The sequence below is a fragment of the Cherax quadricarinatus genome, chromosome 11 (assembly GCF_038502225.1).
Source record: "Cherax quadricarinatus isolate ZL_2023a chromosome 11, ASM3850222v1, whole genome shotgun sequence".
NCBI classification, from domain to species: domain Eukaryota; kingdom Metazoa; phylum Arthropoda; class Malacostraca; order Decapoda; family Parastacidae; genus Cherax; species Cherax quadricarinatus.
In genome coordinates this window covers 4,559,822-4,580,162 of record NC_091302.1, presented here as the reverse complement: position 1 = coordinate 4,580,162, position 20,341 = coordinate 4,559,822, and the positions used below count along the sequence as shown (strand labels likewise).

The window sequence follows — 20,341 nt, the reverse complement described above, 5'->3', positions numbered from 1 at the left end:
CAAAGTTAGACTTTTTCACTGAAGAGGACCCAGAAACAGTGTCCAGAGCAGCTTATGCCTTAATGTCAGTTGTATAATGTACTGCAAGGTAAAATAGACAGGAAATCCATTACAGAATTTATGCACACTCTAGTACAACTATCAACTAAAGTACCAGTACCTCTACCATCCACCTCAGCCCAGTAGAACCACAACATAACTCTCCACTCTCTTCACAATCATCGACAAACACCAGCACCCAATTTAAGGTAAGAAGTATTATTATTTCTGTTGCAGTTACAATCTTAAGCAGTTTATAAAAACAATGCATCACGAAAATGAACTAAAATTATGTATTCACTTTTATTTTTCTAAAATCTGGAGGTCAAAAAAAAAAGTTGTTTGAGGGGGATGCTCACAGCCTGAATTTTTGCTCGTATCCAGAAACAAAAAAATTGAACGAACGACTGCTTGTATACTGAAAAACTCGTATGGTGGGGCACTCATAAGCCGAGGTTCCACTGTAAACGTGTGTGTGTGTGTGTGTATATATATATATATATATATATCCAAGATGAGACCACAGCCCAAGCACTAAGAGACAAGCATCCAACCAGGGACACCATAGCCATCAACAACAACCCTGAGGAAGACCCCATTACTGAACAATTAATTTTGCCTGAATCGGAAGTCTATAAGGCGATTGTGTCATTTCCTGCAGGATCTGCAGGAGGTTACACTGGAATTCGACCTCAGCACCTCAAGGAGATGGTAAATCCAGTACTCGGTGCATCTGCATCACTTCTTCTCACCGAGTTGACAACTTTCGTCAACAACTGCCTGGCTGGGCGAATCCCAGAAGAAATTAAACCTTTCTTTTTTGGAGCCTCACTGTGTGCCTTGAAGAAGAAGGATGGGGGAATCAGACCCATTGCGGTTGGAAACACTCTTCACTGTCTCGTTGCCAAAGCATCAGTAAGAAACATTCGCCTAGAAGCTGCCAGTTTACTCCAGCCACACCAACTGGGCTTTGGGGTCCCTCAAGGCAGTGAAGCTGCAGCTCATGTGGCAAGGGCCTACATCAGGGACCTACCAGAAGACAAGGCCGTAGTCAAACTTGACTTTAGAAATGCCTTTAATATGGTAAAGAGAGATGCTGTCTTGCCAGCTGTTCGGTATCGCTTCCCCAGTCTTTTTCCCTTCATTTCAGCTGGCTACAGCAAACTCTCAATTCTTTTGTTTGGAGAACATGAAATTCTCTAATCAGAAGGTGTTCAGCAGGGTGACCCACTCGCTCCACTTCTCTTCTGCTTGGCAGTAAGAGAACTAACTTCCAGCCTAAGCAGCGAGCTCAATATCTGGTACCTGGATGATGGCACTCTGGCAGGTACTGAAGAGTCCCTGGTAGGGGACCTACAACTGGTGAAAACACAGGGAGAAGACGTGGGACTCATCCTCAATCCCTCCAAGTGTGAAATCATCACAGCAAACCAGGAAATAATCAACGCTGTGCGAAGAATCCTCCCAGAAGTCTCTACTACCACTCCGTCCAACAGTACCCTCTTGGGAGCACCGCTGGGTCACCAGGCCATCAACACAGTCCTCAAGGACAAATTGAATGACCTGATGAGAATGGAGGAGAGAATAAGCAATCTTGATGCCCATGATGCTCTGTATCTCCTCACAAGGTGCCTTACTATTCCAAGACTCACTTACTTCCTCAGGTGTGCACCCTCTTTTGACAACCCAACACTCGACGAATATGATGCACACCTGAGGTCAACCCTTAAGAAGGCACTGAACCTGTCACTAGAGGATCAGCAATGGGATCAGGCAACCCTCCCAGTACGACTGGGAGGTATAGGGGTGCGCAAAGCAACGCATGTTGCTTTACCTGCTTTTCTGTCTTCATGTTTGGCTTCCAGTGCTTTAGTCAAGAAGATTGTTCCCGAATGCTTGAGAGACATGGTAGGAGCTCAAGACCCCAGGTTTACTGAAGCAGCAATTCGGTGGGACACCCTTACAGATTCCTCCAGTAGACCAGCTCCTCCCAAAGAACACAAACAGTCCCACTGGGACAAACCGATCATGGAAAAAATCACTAACACAATGCTCTCCAATGCCTCAGGAAAGGACAAAGCTCGTCTCCTGGCAGTGAAGGCACCACACTCAGGAGATTTCCTGTTTGCTGTTCCCAATTCCTCCTTGGGCACTCGACTAGACCCACAGGCCATTTGGATTGGTGTTGCTCTTCGCCTAGCCGCCCCCATCCTCACCGAACATAGGTGTATTTGTGGCAGGGCGACAGCTGATCAATTCGGACTTCATGGTCTCGTGTGTCACACAGCAGAAGGGAAGTATGCCAGGCATGAGGAGGTCAATGATATCATAAAGAGAAGCCTCGCCACAGCCCGTTGCCCAGCTCAACGGGAGCCCCAAGTGCAGAGGTCTGACGGAAGTCTGAAGCGTCCTGATGGAGCCATTATGCTACCTTGGAAGGATGGAAAGCAGATTGCCTGGGACTACACATGTGCCGCCACATTGGCAGACACCTACTTGCCATACTCCGTAGTGGAAGGGGGTGGAGCTGCCAGCCACAGGGAGATTCAGAAGATCCGCAAATATGAAGACCTTCCCCCTTGCTATAACTTTATCCCAGTAGGGTCAGAGATCCTTGGAGCATGGGGCAAGTGTGCTCTAAAGTTCCTAATAGAGCTGGGTGAAAAGCTCATCATAGAAACAAAGGACCACAGGGAGACCAGCTTCCTCTTCCAGAGACTCAGTGTTGCGATCCAGAGAGGAAATGCCTGCAGCATTCTGGGCACGCGGCCCACCGCTGGGGAGCTGGACGAAGTATTCGAGATGTAGCTCTGAGTTACCTATGTTGTTTTACTTTGTATCGTAGTTTTGTGAATGTTCTGTCAATGTATTTTGTCTTTAAATAAAATATATATATATATAATATAGGGGGTGGTAGGAGAAAATTCTCAAACAGCTTCAGGGAGAATATTGAGTTTTCCCTGAAGCAAGATTATTCTTTTCTCTGAGGATGAGGGTCCCTATAACAGTTCTAGAGGTGGTACCTCCCTATATATATATATATATATATATATATATATATATATATATATATATATATATATCTCTATTTATATATATTTATATATACATACACACACACACACACACACACACACACACACACACACACACACACACACACACACACACACACACACACACACACACACACACACACACACACACACACACACACACACACACACACACATACAAAATATACCAAACTGCCAATATTGGCAGTTTGGAGGGATATACTGTGTATCTTTATACGTATATGCTTCTAAACTGTTGTATTCTGAGCACCTCTGCAAAAGCAGTGATAATGTGTGAGTGTGGTGAAAGTGTTGAATGATGATGAATGTATTTTCTTTTTGGGGATTTTCTTTCTTTTTTGGGTCACCCTGCCTCGTTGGGAGACGGCCGACTTGTTGAAAAAATATATATATATATATATATAATTTTTTTTTTTCAACAAGTCGGCCATCTCCCACTGAGGCAGGGTGACCCAAAAATAAAGAAAATCCCCAAAACGAAAATACTTTCATAATCACTAAATCCCATCCCTGGCAACACACCCCCCCACTCTTCATAGATCTAAACTTACTCCCTGTTCAGTACATCCACACTTACTACTGTGCAATCTACATCTACAGGACCAATATTAACCTTGACCTAAAACGCTTTCTTGATAGTTGCGACAGAACCCACAGGCACAACACCAGACACAAACATCTCTATGACATTCCCCGTGTCCGACTAAACCTTTACAAAAATTCAATGTACAGGTCTCCCTCAACATTCACGTTTTCAACTTTCACGGGCTTCACACATTCGCGAATTCCCAACTGCCAAATTCCCAGCCACCAAATTCCCAGCCGCCAAATCATGTTTAAGTTTCCCGCCACCTGCGAGTCCCTACTACCCTCCCTCCGACCCCCGCAACTGGCAGCCAGCCCTCCCACCACTCAGTGTGGTGAGTGTTTTGTTTGTTCATTATTTGCTATTAAACTACAGTATAAATAATGTAAACCCATTCATGACTGAATATTGGAATGGCTATTAGGAAAGGTATTAGACGGTGACATCATGTGTTTACTCTTGAACACTGCAAAGAATTAAACATTTCTGCTACAGCTAATAATAATAATAGTAATAATAATAATAATAATAATAATAATAATAATAATAAATATGATATAATTGAAGAAGGAAATTGTACAAAAATACGAGGGAGTGGTTGACACATCGTCAGTGTGACTTTGTTTATGCTGGAGTGAACATTAGTCTCCCTGCTCTTCCAAACATTTCACAATAATTCATTGTATTTGGTGCTTGTAGATTGAGTGTGACTGGAGTGGTAGAGTCAGTGATTGAGGCAATGGTATTTAATAACATACATGTTAATAATAATACATGTTATTAATAATATGTACTATTATTATTTATAACATATATGTTATTAAATACATACATGTTAATAATAATACATGTTATTAATAATAACATGTACTATTATTATTTATAACATATATGTTATTAAATACCACTGCCTCAACTGCTGGATTATTGTGAAATGTTTGGAAGAGCAGGGAGACTAATGTTCACTCCAGCATAAACAAAGTCACACTGACGATGTGTCAACCACTCCCTCGTATTTTTGTACAATTTCCTTCTTCAATTATATCGTATTTATTATTATTATTATTACTATTGTTATTATTAGCAATAGCAGAAATGTTCGATTCTTTGCAGTGTTCAAGAGTAAACACATGATGTCACCGTCTAATACCTTTCCTAATAGCCATTCCAATATGCAGTCATGAATGGGTTTACATTATTTATACTGTAGTTTAATAGCAAATAATGAACAAACAAAACACTCACCACACTGAGTGGTGGGAGGGCTGGCTGCCAGTTGCGGGGGTCGGAGGGAGGGTAGTAGGGACTCGCAGTGGTGGAGTCTGTGGTATTTAATAACATACATGTTATTAAATAACATACGTTATTAAAGCATAACATGTATATTAGTACAATTTACGACGTTTTCATGTATTTTATGATTATTCATGGTTCAACAAGTTAAGGAAGCAGTATTGTAATATATTTCCCTACAATATATTGGGGCACCAAACATTCACGGTTTTTCAACATTTGCGAGGCTCTTGATCCCCTAACCCTCACGAATGTTGAGGGAGACCTGTATGTCAAAGGCCCTAAAATCTGGAACACCCTACCTGAAAATTCTAAAACTGCAGACACATTCATCACCTTCAAAACTACCATCAGAAAACATCTTATCTCCCTGATACACCCTGTCAACTAATTACACGAATACCACCTGGTGGTTAACACTTACACTCACTCACCCATTTGACCATAAACAGAAATATCAATCTCAATCTCAAAATAATGAATCTTAACTAGTCATAAGTTGGCCTGTGATACTCCAATACTGAAACTATGTATAGTGCCAAAACAAAAGCATTCACATTGCTAAACTCACAAACTAGTATTTAGTCACTTAGCCATAATACCAACTTACCTCATAATTTTGTAATATTTTAAACTTAAGATTTAATTTAAGTCTGCCTGAAATGCCTAGCCATGCTAAGTGTTCTAGTGGTACACTCTGTAATTATTATTTTACTACATGTAAACCACACAATAACCAAATTCTGTAAACTCAGCATTGTAATCCTTATAGAGAATAAACTTTGAATTGAATTGAATCATTCAACACTTTCACCTCACTCATACATAATCACTGTTTTTGCAGAAGTGCCCAGAACACAACAGTTTAGAATCACATACGTATAAAGATACACAACATATCCCTCCAAACTGCCAATATCCCAAACCCCTCCTTTAAAGTGCAGGCATTGTACTTCCCATTTCCAGGCCTCAAGTCCAGCTATATAAAAATAACTGGTTTCCCTGAATCCCTTCACTAAATATTACTCTGCTCACACTCCAACAGCTCATCAGGTCCCAAATACCATTCATCTCCATTCACTTCTATCTAACATGCTCATGCATGCTTGCTGGAAGTCCAAGCCCCTCGCCCACAAAACCTCCTTTACCCCCTCCCTCCAACCTTTTCGAGGACAATCCCTACCCCGCCTTCCTTCCCCTAGAAATTTATATGCTCTCCGTGTCATTCTACTTTGATCCATTCTCTCTAAATGATCAAACCACCTCAACAACCCCTCTTCAGCCCCTGACTAATACTTTTATTAACTCCACACCTTCTCCTAATTTCCACACTCCAAATTCTCTGCATAATATTTACACCACACATTGCCCTAGGACAGGACATCACTACCTCCAACCACCTCCTTGCTGCAGCATTTACAACCCAAACTTCACACCCATATAAGAATGTTGGTACCACTATACTTTCATACATTCCCTTCTATGCCTCCATAGATAATTTTTTTTGTCTCCACATATACCTCAATGCACCACTCACTTTTCTTCCTTCATCAGTTCTATGGTTAACCTCATCCTTCATACATCCATCTGCTGACACATCAACTCCCAAATACTATCTGAAAACATTCACTTCTTCCATACTCCTCCTCTCCAATTTGATATCCAATTTTTCTTTGTCTAAATCATTTGATACCCTCATCACCTTACTCTTTTCTAGGTTCACTTTCAACTTTCTTCCTTTACGCATTTTCCCAAACTCGTCCACTAACCCTTGCAACTTTTCTTTAGAATCTCTCATAAGGACAGTATCATCAGCAAAAAGTAACTGTGTCACTTCCCATTTTGTATTTGATTCCCCATATATACATACATATTTTCATTCTGCAAAAAATTACTTTATAACTTTTTGATTTTCAGTATTCTTACTTAAGAATTACTACATTTTTTACAATTTTTTGAGTACTGTATTATACATTGCAGTGCAAGAGATAATATGGCAAACTTTTGCTTTCATGCATTGAAATTTTTTTAATTTCTTTATCTAGGATGATCTGGCTGATGATGACACGATGATTCTGGATGATGGGAACCAGGTCTTCCTCTGGCTGGGGTCCAAAGCATCAGATGTTGAAATTAAGCTGGCTCTTAAATCTGCTCAGGTAATTTACTAAATGATGCAGTACTTTTTTAGTAATTTACCGGTTTGAGAGTGATAATGGGCTTAAGTCCTGAAGGAGAGAGATACAGGGTGTGGACTCTGAAGGATGGATGGGTGGATGGGGATGTTGTAGTTCAGAGAGTGATTTGAATGGTTATGTCAACATACTAATGGCAGGCAGCTATTAAATGAATGATTTCTTTTTTGAGTCGCCCGACATTGGTGGGAGACAGCTTTGGTAAAGTAAAAAAAAGCATGAATAAAGAAGATTGAAAAACAAGGCATTATTTGGGCAGTGTTTTAATTTTAAGTACAGCTTTTGCAGCTTTCGAGTTACAAACACTTGATTTACGAAAAAGTTTCAAGAATGCAGTGACACAGTGTGTGAGGGGAAGCCTTGTATCAAATCATGCTTTATTTCTACTTTATTCACAAAAGTGCAGTAAACCCATGTGTGAGATTCCGTATGGGCTGTTTATTCATAGCTTTTCCTATTTGATGAATGTTGTTAGTAGGTGTTTATTGTCTTGCTTCTAAAAATGCTAAACTTATTGCAGCCCCTTACCTGTACCCAACTGTTTTCTGAGCTCTAGTCTATGTTGCCTGTTTTTCTGTTGTACTGGGAAAGTACTTTATTTTTTATTTTGACTCGGATCAAGCTGTTCAGTCTACAGTTACAGTTCATTTCATTTTGCTTCTCTAAGTTCTTCTCCAGTTCCCTCTACCCTTTTGTTGTCCCCCTACTTGGTACATTCCATCATCGCCTCAATCTTTACTCACCCTCCTCCTTCCATCTCCAATATCATCCCAATATATTGAGGAGACTAGACCATTGATGGGCAGAAGAGAGCGGTCAACCGGTGTCATCTGTGACGCTAATTGCACTTGCTGGCAGGATTGTTTCTGTCGTTACTTTGGCTTCCTCTACAAGTGCAGTCTGGAAAAAAGTACGGAAACTGAGGGGTAAATACTCTCCCGACCTGGCTCCCGTTATTCGGATTTCTGGTGTTGCTCTAGCAAACCCTCTTGACATTGCCACTGAAATTGGTTATCTTGTCCATATCTCTCTGGGGCTCCATCTATGCCCCTTGTTTTTTTCCTCAAAGTCTGCCAGAGAGTTAGAGCCCTTAAATTTTTCTTCTATTAGAGAAGAATCTTATAATGTGCCTTTTACACTTCTGGAACTGGACGTAACACTCTCCACTTGCCGGTTATTGGCAGCTGGGCCCGACGGCATTCATATTCGTATGCTCCAGCATTTACATCAGTCAGTCCTTGCTGTCCTCTTATCACTCTTTAATCTTATTTGGTTGCAAGGAGTTCTTCCTCAGCTGTGGAAATCTGCCATTGTTCTCTCTTTCCGCAAACTGGATACTACGGGACATGATGCTTCTCACTATCATCCCATTACTCTTAACAGTGCCATTTGCAAGGTGATGGAATGTCTGATAAATAGACGTTTGATGTGGTATTTAGGACACACAGTAGTCTCTCCACTAGTCAATATGGCTTTCGTAAGGGTCATTCTACTATTGACCCCTTACTACGCTTGGATACGTATGTTTGTAATGCCTTTGCCAATGACCATTTAGTTATTGCAGTCTTTTTTGACCTTCAGAAAGCATATGACACAACATGGAGGTACATGTAACATCTTGGCTCAGGCCCACTCCTTAGGCCTCTGAGGCAATCTACCATTTTTCCTTAACTTCTTAAATGAGAGTCATTTCCATGTTTGGGTTAAAAATATGATTTCCCTGGACTTTGTCCAAGCTGAAGGTGTCCCCCAAGGAATGTGTTCTGAGCACACTTTTCTCCTTGCTATAAATGATCTGGCATCTATTCTTCCACCTAATATTTGGTCATCACTCTATGTTGATGACTTTGCTATAGCTTGTGCAGGCGCTAACTTTCACCTCATTGCTGTTTCTCTCCAGCATGCAGTCAACCATGTTTCCAATTGGACCACTACTCATGGGTTTAAATTTTCTAGTACTAAAACTCACCAAATTACTTTCACTAGAGATTCTGTTGTCTCTTATCATCCATTGTACCTATATGGCTCGTGTATCTCAGAACGTGATACGGTCAGGTTTCACGGCCTTCTGTTTGACCATCGGTTATCCTGGAAACCTCACGTTACCTCCCTGAAGGCAACTTGTCATAGCCAGCTGAACCTCCTTAAAACCCTCGCTCATCTTTCATGGGGGGCTGATCATTGAACTCTCCTTCAACTATATTTGGCCCTAATTTTATTGAAACTCGATTATGGCGACCAAATATATTCAGCAGCCTCTCCTGCAACTCTTCTAGCCTTAATTCCATCCATTACCAGGGATTACGTTTATGTCTCAGTGCTTGTTGCTCTTCACCAGTTGAGAGCCTCTTTGCAGAGGTGAATATTCCATCTTTGGCCAATCGCTGTGATGCTCATTGCCTTCGCGATTATGTTCACTCTCATGACTTCTGCAATTCTTCCATATATAGGATAGTCATTGATGTTAGTAGACATTGTTTGTTTGTTCGTCGCCCATTTACTCTGTCCATTTTCTGTTTGCCTACATTTGCTTGTCTTCTCTTCAGTTACCACCTTTCTATGTTCATGTAGCATCTCACTTTTCCCTACCCCTTTGTTCTTTCCCACTGCCATGTGTGAAAGCTCAACTGCCTCCGGTGGCTTCTCGCTCTCATTCTCTTAACCACTTCCGCTCTCATTCTCATGTTATCGCAGTGTACATCAATGGTTCCAAGTCTTCTGACAGCGTCGGATTTGCAGCAGTGTTTCCAGACAGCGTCATGCGAGGGCATTTATTCTCGGCTAGCATTTTTACAGCTGAATTTGTGTGCCATTCTCGTAGCACTTAGCCGTATTGCATTCATGCCTGTGTCACCATTTGTGGTCATTCAGACTCCCTTAGTGCTTTACAGGCTATAAGAAAATTTGATACACCTCATCCCCTGGTTCTTCGTATCCAACTTTGGTTACACTGTATCTCTAGCAAGCGCAAATGTATTGTTTTTTGTTGGGTCCCCAGTCATGTTGACGTACAGGGCAATGAACAGGCAGACACTGCTGTGCAGTCAGCAGTACATGACCTCCCAGTTACATATAGAGGTGTTTCATTTGCATCCATTGGCAACAATGTTGGCCTGATCTGCTACATAACAAATTACATTCTATTAAACCAAGTATAGGTTTCTGCCTGTCTCCTTGTCATCAGTGTTGAGGTTGAGAGACTACTCTCTCCCATCTTCGCATTGGCCACACTTGTCTTACGGGTATCTCATGGAGAGGTGCCCTGTTCCACTCTGTGAGAATTGTCAGGTTCCAGTTTCTGTTAGCCATATTCTGTTGGACTGCCCACTATCTCATTGAGCACACAGAATTTACCTCCAACATCATCACCACTCTACTGTCCTTACTGTACCCTCCCTTCTTGCTGATGGACCCTCCTTTAACCCAGACTCTCCTGTTGACTTTTTGACAGCAACTAATTTGTTGCACAAACTCTGATGATGCCTCTAGTATGCCTCACAGCCCTTTCTACCTCATTCTCTTGCTACCCTCTACTCCTGCACTATTCCCTGCCCCCACTGCACTCCATGACCTAATAATAATTCATCTCCCTCTTGCTACCTAATACCCCTGCACCCTTCCCTGCCCTGCTGCGCTGTATGACCCTTGTAGGTTTAGCACTTCGTTTTGATTTTATATAATAATAATAATTAAACATCACAATATATTTGTTTTATTAGAAGATTGTAGAGAACTTGAATGTGCTTGTGTATTTTAGAATGTTGATCTGTTTCGAAAGTTTGAATTAGACATGCACTGTGCGTCTCCTATTTTGCCATTTTTCCCACATAACAACCTGTGTTTCTTTTTGGGTCACCTTACCTTGGTGGAAGATGGCAAAAAAAACAGGCTTGTAAATGCCTCTTCTGATTTACCTAAAATCTTCAATGCCAATATTTAAATGCATTACAAACTTATGCCACCATCTGCTCCAGTCATATGCAGCAAGTCACAGGGCACAGGAATTATGCAATATGGGAATATCTTTTTCAGATTGCACAGCACCTGACATACTTTTAATTACTGTACAGTCTTACCTCACTTAGTGACGTACTCATTAACTGGTGAAGGGCTCTCTGACCAGTGTGCATACCTAAATAATGTACATGTATATTAGAGCTGATTTTCTCTATTACAGTATACAGTATGCTACTGTATAAACATTTAAAAATATACTAAAAATGTTATAACTGGTGCAGTGGTGACATTAAAAATATCAAAGACGGTTGACACAAACCCACTACCATTATAGTAGGTTCCTTGCTTAGCGACAAATTCGTTTACCGATGTTGTCCTAGGAATGGAACTCTATTGTTAAGTGAGGAGAGGCTGTATTATATTAAAAGACAAGTGCCAGACTTATTCTGGGTGGTATAGAATATGTACTTGCACTTACTTTTGATGTAGGAAAAAACTATTATTATCCAGCAGGTCGCATGGCCCAACTAACATCGTCCTCCTTGCATGAAAGCTTCCCTTTAAGAAAGTAAATGTGTGGCATGACCCATCAAAGACCATCTAATAATGTTGGTCAACAGAATCTGGCATGTAATGGCATGTCGTCTGATGGTTTACTGAGGAATAGTTCAAATCCGAGTGCACAACTGGTAATTGTGGGAAATGGCATATGCACTGTTTATGGCTGTTGAGGCAGTGTGTATTGTGTGAAGGGTCATGTGGCCAGCTGTGGCATAGAATATTAGTAGTTTTGTGGGAAAGTGGTAAGCCTATAGGGAGTTCAACCTCTGGAGAATGGGAGGTAATCATGTTTAGAGTCAAGGAAAAGAAGGGTATAGTAGATGCAGTTACTAGGATCAAGAGCTCTTCACTGGCATCAAGGCACTAACCCTGAAGAAAAAAATCTTCCAGTGTCATAGAGAGAACTTAAAAACAGCTTTGAATACCCCCCTATCCTCCTTCCCTGCCCTCATCCCTTAAACTAAATGCTACAGCTTTGTAATTTGAGTTCATGTATTTTCTGATAAGGAAGGAAATTATCAGTTTTGTAGAGCACTTTGATTTGGAAGATCATTTAGAGCTCTTGGCAAAAAAAAAAAAAAAAAAATTACAAACCACCAGCACTATCAAAACACCCAACATAGATACAATATGTTCTGTCAGACATAATTAATATAATGCCAGCTTTTCTTTATTGCAGGTATATGTTCAGAATCTGAGAGTGAAGCAACCTGAACTTCCCCGAAAGTTGCTGTGCACTTTTAAAGGTAAGGAGTCCAAGAAGTTTTCCCGCTGCTTCCACGGATGGGGAGAGTTTAAAACTACGAGAGAATAGAGGTCAACACATTTTCACAAAGAAACTATGCCTGATTTACTAAGGTAGATCTGTATAATTATAGGTTGCAGAAGCATCTAAACTGTTTGTAGATCAGCAAATTCAAATGGCTGTGCCTTTTAATTCTTACAATAGGTGCTTATCATTGCCAAAATATTTATCATATTTCTTATGACTTGCTATTCACTTGTTACTGTATGTAGCAGTATCCCAGAATTGATAATTGTAAACCTAAGAATTAAGTATTTCATGCATTAATACTTCATGGATCTGTATTTAAATATTGCACAAGATTAACATAATTGCTTAAAATTTGTGGTCATTCAAGCAATTACAATATTTGTAAACAGTAGCTGGGAAACTGCAGATTAACTTCATTATTATATTTACAGTTGATCTGGTTTAGCATATTGTATATACGTACTACATTTATTATATTCACAAAAATGCTCTCATGGGTTTGTTAATGTTAACTAGATTTGGTTGAAATATGCATATATATATGCAGAGCAAAATTTTTTATTGAAAGCTTCATCTATACATTTTTGAATCGATACAAAATGACACGTACAAGAATATTAATATTACTATGAGGTCAAGCATGAGCAAATGAGTTGTTGGGAGGGGACATGTGAGATCACTGTGAGCAGTGAGTGATACTGTATTGTGTGTAGCCTGAGTAGGCTAGGGAGCACTGCAGGGTATTACATCTTTATGCATGGGACCATTTATGGATTGTTCTTGTAGAAGAATAATTAAGAATTAGAATAGCTTAGAAGCATTTTTGTCATGTTTTGTCTGTCTCCTAGTGCTAACTTAGCATCTTCCTTAACATCAGGAGTTCCTGTAACCTAATTGCAAGACTGTAAGATGTCTTGCCCACACTTTTCTGTTAGATTCTGCAAGGTACGGTGTAAACTCATGCACTGCCATCATCCAAGCGGTTGAACTGTAGTCTGGTAAGGTCTCAAATGGTGCTCATTTTATGACAGCAACTCCTGTGTTACTCCTAGAGTTGATGCAGTTTATTCCAGTGTAATGTAATGGGATGACAAGGCTAATTTTTTTTTTTTTTCATTCTGCGTGGTGACTACTGTGTGTGCTTATTTTCAGCAATTTCTGATGTGCATGTGAAACATAAGCATCATTGGTTTTAAGAAACATTCTTTAAAGATATTTGGAGCTGCAATTCGTGTTGATTTCAGGAAAAAGCCCATGAGTGTGTCTTGCTTAGCAGTTAGGCCACTGTGTGAAAAGTAATATGCAAGATCATTTTTGTTTGCAACTTTTCCAAGAGTAGCTCAGAGAGTTGCAGTCATGACATAAGAGCACCATTAAAGGCCTTGCTAGATATAAATCTTGTACCCTAACAGCACAGATGTCTACACCATATCTTGCCAAACCTGTGGCAGGACATGTATAGGCGAGATGTTCTAGTCTGGTAGCAAGAAAACAGAACACCACTATGTTTGTAGAACATGAGTAATGTCTATGTTAGATGTACATTTTTGTCCATGAATAACATTGTGGAAATAAGCTTAGTACTTAGGGAAAAAACATGCAAAACAAAAATGCCTGGAAGCTGCCCATGATCTGCACACAGTAGTATTGAGAAGAGCGAGAATAGCTGAACCTATACTACAAAAACAAAATGTATCTACAAATAGTCCCATGCACAAAAATGAGGCATGTACCCAATAGGCCTCCTGCAGCACTCGCTTTACCCAGTAGGTGTCCAGCAGTGCTTACCCACCCTCCTCATCATGTACTAATCTCGCATTCGGCCTCATACTGGTTTAATAAATCTTGCCATGTGCCATTTTGTGTCGACTTGAAAAACCCAGTTATGCAGGTAGAGTATTTGTTAATTTCTGCTGTTGTTTTGGCTACATGCCATCTCTCCAATTTTAGATTTAATAAAATTATACTGTATTCACAAAGATTCAATAAAAATTTATTTATTTTAATAATTCATTTTACACTGAGTGCATCAATATTACATACATAGGCATTGCATAACCTCTACAGGTTTAGTGTGAATATAATTCATGGATTAGCACTAAATCCATAAGATAATATGTAGTGGGTGAGGACCAGGAGGTAATCAGATTTGATCTGAGAGAGAGGAAAGACTTTCACCAGCATGAAGGGGAGACCAATTTTAAGTGGATAATGGATTTGATTTCATTCATGGGAGGGAGGGGTTGGAAACACCAAACCTAGAGGAGTTAGTGCCTGGAGACTGGGAGGCAAATTTGGTTTGATCCAAGGGGACAAGTCAAGATTCTTTGGACCATGAGCCCCTCACTGACATCAAGCAATCTCCCTTGAGGGATGAATTTAATAATTAAACTGCATATTCTGAGTTAATAGGTTTATTTTCACTCTGCTTCTATTAGTTGTACATACGAATCACTATGATATCAAGGCAGGGTAGAGTTTGTGGGTTGGTGGCTGAAGTAACTGGGAAAGGGAAAGGTGAGAAAGGAAGGACAATTCCTCCTGAATGTCAGGAGTATTAAGGATTTGGGGAAGCCATCAATAATGAGGAATCTTTAGACTTTTCATTGAAGTCATCCTGGACGACTAGTTTTCCACTAATATTTGAGGATCTCCTTGGTAATACTCATGTTGTTTGATGAACTTGCATTTGACATGCACATTTACTGAAAAAATGTTCTTAAAATGCTGTGCCTCTACACTTAATTGGCTTACAGCTAACAGAATACAAAGAACTTTGTACCTCATAAAATTCACCAAAAAACTTGAATATTTATCAAGGGTATCACCCACAATTTTAATATAACTATTATAATCTTCTGGATAAACCAATCCACTATCATAGAACAACACTACAACTGTGCAAATCCATTTCTCCCTCGAGTTATGCTTGGCACCTCAGCCTGGTATCTAGCCCACATGCTTGCCAGGTGGAAACACTACTAACAAGTATAAAACCCATCTTATCAGATATTTGAACCAACTACCAGCAAGTAAAATCAATACAGTTTCTCAAAATCTTTCAAGTTGTAAAGATAAGAGCTCTTGATAGGACCCAGCACGACTGGGTACTACTGGCCAGACAACAGGATTATTTTTCTTCAACAATCTATGTGAAAATGGGTTGCACATCCTCTCGTTCCAGCAGTATTGTAATGTTATTGCCTTGTCTATAAATAGCTTCACAGCATAATGAAAGGTCAAAAAAAAAAAAAAGCACACATAATCAAACACACCATATTTCCTTGAAACACTGGGGCTGTCATTGCTTTGAATTTCTCTCTCTATAAACAAAACCTAGAACAAGATCATCTTATGATTCATTTATAAGCAAGACAAAACTGGCTAGCAATCAGGAGTTGCAATACTTGGCTACATTTGGTAAATGACATACCAAAAGCATTAAGCAAATATGGATATCATAGGTCTAATGGGTAAGAAATTGAAACTGGGAACATATAAAATAAAGTGTGTTTCACAATTATTTTGTCAGGACACAAAGAATGATACAGGCTATACTATTTCCTATCACAGGAGAGAAAAAACTAAAATAAGAGTGTTTCTAGAGAGGATCAGTTTTTTTTTTTGTTTTTACAGAAGCTAACACTGATGGAGCCTTTACATTCTTCATATATTTAATAGATTCTTTGGTAACCAATTTTTAAGAAATCAAACATAAGGTGCATAAATGGAACAAGTTTGTGTATTTATTTAAATCTGTAATAGGTATTTGTTGTATAGCTTACAACTGTTGCAAACTGGAACGAATTACCTCTTCTATAGTACAGGCATAGAATTTGTTTTTTACAAGTCCCTACAAAACTTTCATCACTATTTCACCTATTGGCTCCATTTGCACAGAAAGGAAATGACAATATAATGACAATTGTTGTGGCATAGGCTGTAATAACCCAGTGACACCCAGAGTCATCATAAGTTGCAATCTTCTCATATACAAATATTAAAATATAATTGTTTGTCCAATTTAAGAATACTCAGCCCCCACAAGTTTATTCTGAATAATAACAATGTTTCTTGTTATAGTAAACAATTTAATATTAGTATAAATATTTTCAATTCATATTTGTTACAGTATAGATAATATAATAGAAATATATGCAAAAATACTAAGAGGTTTTATCTGATTGCTGCATGTGATGATTCCAGGATATTCATATAAACTATTGCCACCTGCCACATTTGAGAAAATAACTAACCAGTAACTATATTTACACCATTTTTTCTGACTATGGCATTATCACTTGCCGTATGTGAATGCCACCATAGAGGACTCTGACACTTAACAACTAAATTAAGACCCTTCACTGCCACAACAAAGGGTGGAATCATTGTAACATTTGAAGATGACAATTAAAATATAAATATTCCCCACAAGTAGGAGCTAACATTTTGATGCGACATGTTAATTCTGAAAAATCTAGTTCTACATTTGTTCTTTATGTACAAGAAAGAAAAGGAAGTGTTCCTTCTAACACTTCTTTTAATATGACACTGTCCCTCTCCATACAAGTATAGCATTATATCATTTACAAACCATATATAGCCTCTCAGACAAAGAAAAAATAAGGGAGTTCCATCTTATACTATACTACTCATCTTTAATACAAAGTTTCTAGAGAAACAATCTCTGCTCTCACAGGCAGAGTTAAACACTCGAGATACTGTACATATATGGCAGAGGTTTCACTACTCCCACACATTTCACCAATGTACATAAAAATAAAAATTAAAATGCAATTATTTTTCAATTTAATTTTTTGAACAATTAATTCTCCATGTGGCCCATTATCAATGATCCCCAAATATTTATAATAATTTTATCAAACTAATGTTCACATCACCTAAAAACTTGTACTGCATTATACATGGAAAAAATAACATTAATTTCATTCATTCCACTGTGACACTTGGTAGCGAGGCCATGAGGCCAAACTTATTCTGAAAAGTAATGAAGTACTGACATTTAATATGGCTATGCCCTATTATATACCATTCATATTATCATTTTACACAATAAACATGTCAACTAAGTTGATAAAAAACTAATCAGTTGTAGGCATGAAGAAAAGCCAAGTAATATTGTGTACATGCATGTCAGCATTTCTTTAAATGGCTGTCACTTTTATCAAAACTTAAAATGCACTTTAAACAGAACATTTGTTAAACAGTCATTAACTACTTCAGAGCAACTAATATGCATTAAAACGTCATTCAAACATTTACTAATTTGCACGAGTCGCCTCTGAAGCAACCTCCATAATCTCTTCAGGTACATGACAATAGTCTCAATGGTGTGACACACTTACACCTAGGCACAGCTGATCCTTGGAACCTCTATTCTCTCACATTGCTGTGATAAGACATGTCATTTGATGTCCACTAATGGAGTACATGGCCTCCCTGCCAAGAGCTGTCAAATTATGGCATATAACAGGCACTACAGTAGTATCCACTTCACAAGTCTTTCAGTCTTGCACCATTACCAGATGTCTAGATTGTTTATAACTTTAAACAAATCATTTTTTAATAATCCCTGAAGGAACATCTCAAACTTCACTATTTTCCCAGTAACAGACTCTAGGGTCTCTATGTATCAGAGATGCAAGTAATTATCTTCTTTAAACCATAACTTGGGTTAACTCACAGCTTCTAATGAACTAATGGATTTCATCCTGAGAACCACCTGTCTGACTTCATTATGGGATCACTATTTTTAGTTGGCTGAGAACTATGACTTGTGTTGCTGGGCGACCACTGCCTAGCTGGCTTAAGAACATTTGACTGTCATGGGGTTGGGGAGACAGGGTAGAGCCAGAGTTACTCATCTTCATAAGGAGGTCCATCCCCATCCATCCTGGGTCGTTTTAGAAGTGGTTCGTTATGTGAGGCAGCCATAACAACACCCTCTGCCTCCACAACCTCTTCTATATACTCAGTAGTATGGGGAGCAGCAGTCATAGTACCTACCATCACTGCTGTTCCAGTGCTAGTACTACTGTTTCTCATATTACTGCTCACACTAGGACCAGTTATAATTTGTCCAGCTGTAGTTGCTGTAGTCACTCGTTTAACCTCGCCATTCACAGTCACATATCCTCCACTGAAACAAAAAATATATTATATAAATCTAAATGGTGTAAAACTTAAGTAAAATATACATCTAACACAAACCAGGATGAATCCTACTAAGTTTCTGAACAAAGAACTAGGTCACAGTTTATTTATTTATTTATTATCACACTGGCCGATTCCCACCAAGGCAGGGTGGCCCGAAAAAGAAAAACTTTCACCATCATTCACTCCATCACTGTCTTGCCAGAAGGGTGCTTTACACTACAGTTTTTGAACTGCAACATTAACACCCCTCCTTCAGAGTGCAGGCACTGTACTTCCCATCTCCAGGACTCAAGTCCGGCCTGCCGGTTTCCCTGAACCCCTTCATAAATGTTACTTTGCTCACACTCCAACAGCACGTCAAGTATTAAAAACCATTTGTCTCCATTCACTCCTATCAAACACGCTCACACATGCCTGCTGGAAGTCCAAGCCCCTCGCACACAAAACCTCCTTTACCCCCTCCCTCCAACCTTTCCTTGGCTGACCCCTACCCCGCCTTCCTTCCACTACAGACTGATACACTCTTGAAGTCACTCTGTTTCGCTCGATTCTCTCTACATGTCCGAACCACCTCAACAACCCTTCCTCAGCCCTCTGGACAACAGTTTTGGTAATCCCGCACCTCCTCCTAACTTCCAAACTACGAATTCTCCGCATTATATTCACACCACACATTGCCCTCAGACATGACATCTCCACTGCCTCCAGCCTTATCCTCGCTGCAGCATTCATCACCCATGCTTCACACCCATATAAGAGCGTTGGTAAAACTATACTCTCATACATTCCCCTCTTTGCCTCCAAGGACAAAGTTCTTTGTCTCCACAGACTCCTAAGTGCACCACTCACCCTTTTCCCCTCATCAATTCTATGATTCACCTCATCTTTCATAGACCCATCCGCTGACACGTCCACTCCCAAATATCTGAATACATTCACCTCCTCCATACTCTCTCCCTCCAATCTGATATCCAATCTTACATCACCTAATCTTTTTGTTATCCTCATAACCTTACTCTTTCCTGTATTCACTTTTAATTTTCTTCTTTTGCACACCCTACCAAATTCATCCACCAATCTCTGCAACTTCTCTTCAGAATCTCCCAAGAGCACAGTGTCATCAGCAAAAAGCAACTGTGACAACTCCCACTTTATGTTTGATTCTTTATCTTTTAACTCCACGCCTCTTGTCAAGACCCTTGCATTTACTTCTCTTACAACCCCATCTATAAATATATTATACAACCACGGTGACATCACACATCCTTGTCTAAGGCCTACTTTTACTGGGAAATCATTTCCCTCTTTCCTACATACTCTAACTTGAGCCTCACTATCCTCGTAAAAACTCTTCACTGCTTTCAGTAACCTACCTCCTACACCATACACCTGCAACATCTGCCACATTGCCCCCCTATCCACCCTGTCACAGTTATAGCCTTTTAAACATGTGTACACAATATCTAACTCTGCCTTACATACACTGTCTTTACCGGAAACATATTTTTGTTCACCCAATTGTAATAAATGTTAAAATGTTTCTTTTCTGTGTGCATACCAGCTTGAAAAATCAATTTTTTTATGATTTTAATCACTCCCTAATTCCTTAACCCTTTCAGGGTCCATGTCCTAGATCTACGGCTCTGAAGTCAGGTTTCAAACTGTAGATCTACGCCATGAA

General features: G+C 39.5%; 2 protein-coding genes across 6 annotated transcripts in view; one reads left to right on the top strand and one right to left on the bottom strand.

Annotated features, from left to right (window-relative positions):
* fliI (FLII actin remodeling protein) overlaps positions 1-14,484 on the top strand; it is a 140,045-nt gene extending 125,561 nt beyond the window's left edge. Inside the window, exons 13-14 of the mRNA XM_070083904.1 lie at positions 7,041-7,154; positions 12,388-14,484. Of these exons, the coding sequence (XP_069940005.1) occupies positions 7,041-7,154; positions 12,388-12,522 (249 nt within the window). The 3' untranslated portion in view covers positions 12,523-14,484. The remainder of the gene's footprint in view (positions 1-7,040; positions 7,155-12,387) is intronic.
* Positions 14,485-14,881: 397 nt separating this feature from the next.
* Positions 14,882-20,341, bottom strand: part of LOC138852546 (forkhead box protein K2-like) — a 120,902-nt gene continuing 115,442 nt past the window's right edge. For all 5 annotated transcript variants that reach the window (XM_070083906.1, XM_070083908.1, XM_070083905.1 and 2 more), the window contains exon 10: positions 14,882-18,643. In XM_070083906.1, the coding sequence (XP_069940007.1) occupies positions 18,361-18,643 (283 nt within the window). In that variant the 3' untranslated portion in view covers positions 14,882-18,360. The remainder of the gene's footprint in view (positions 18,644-20,341) is intronic.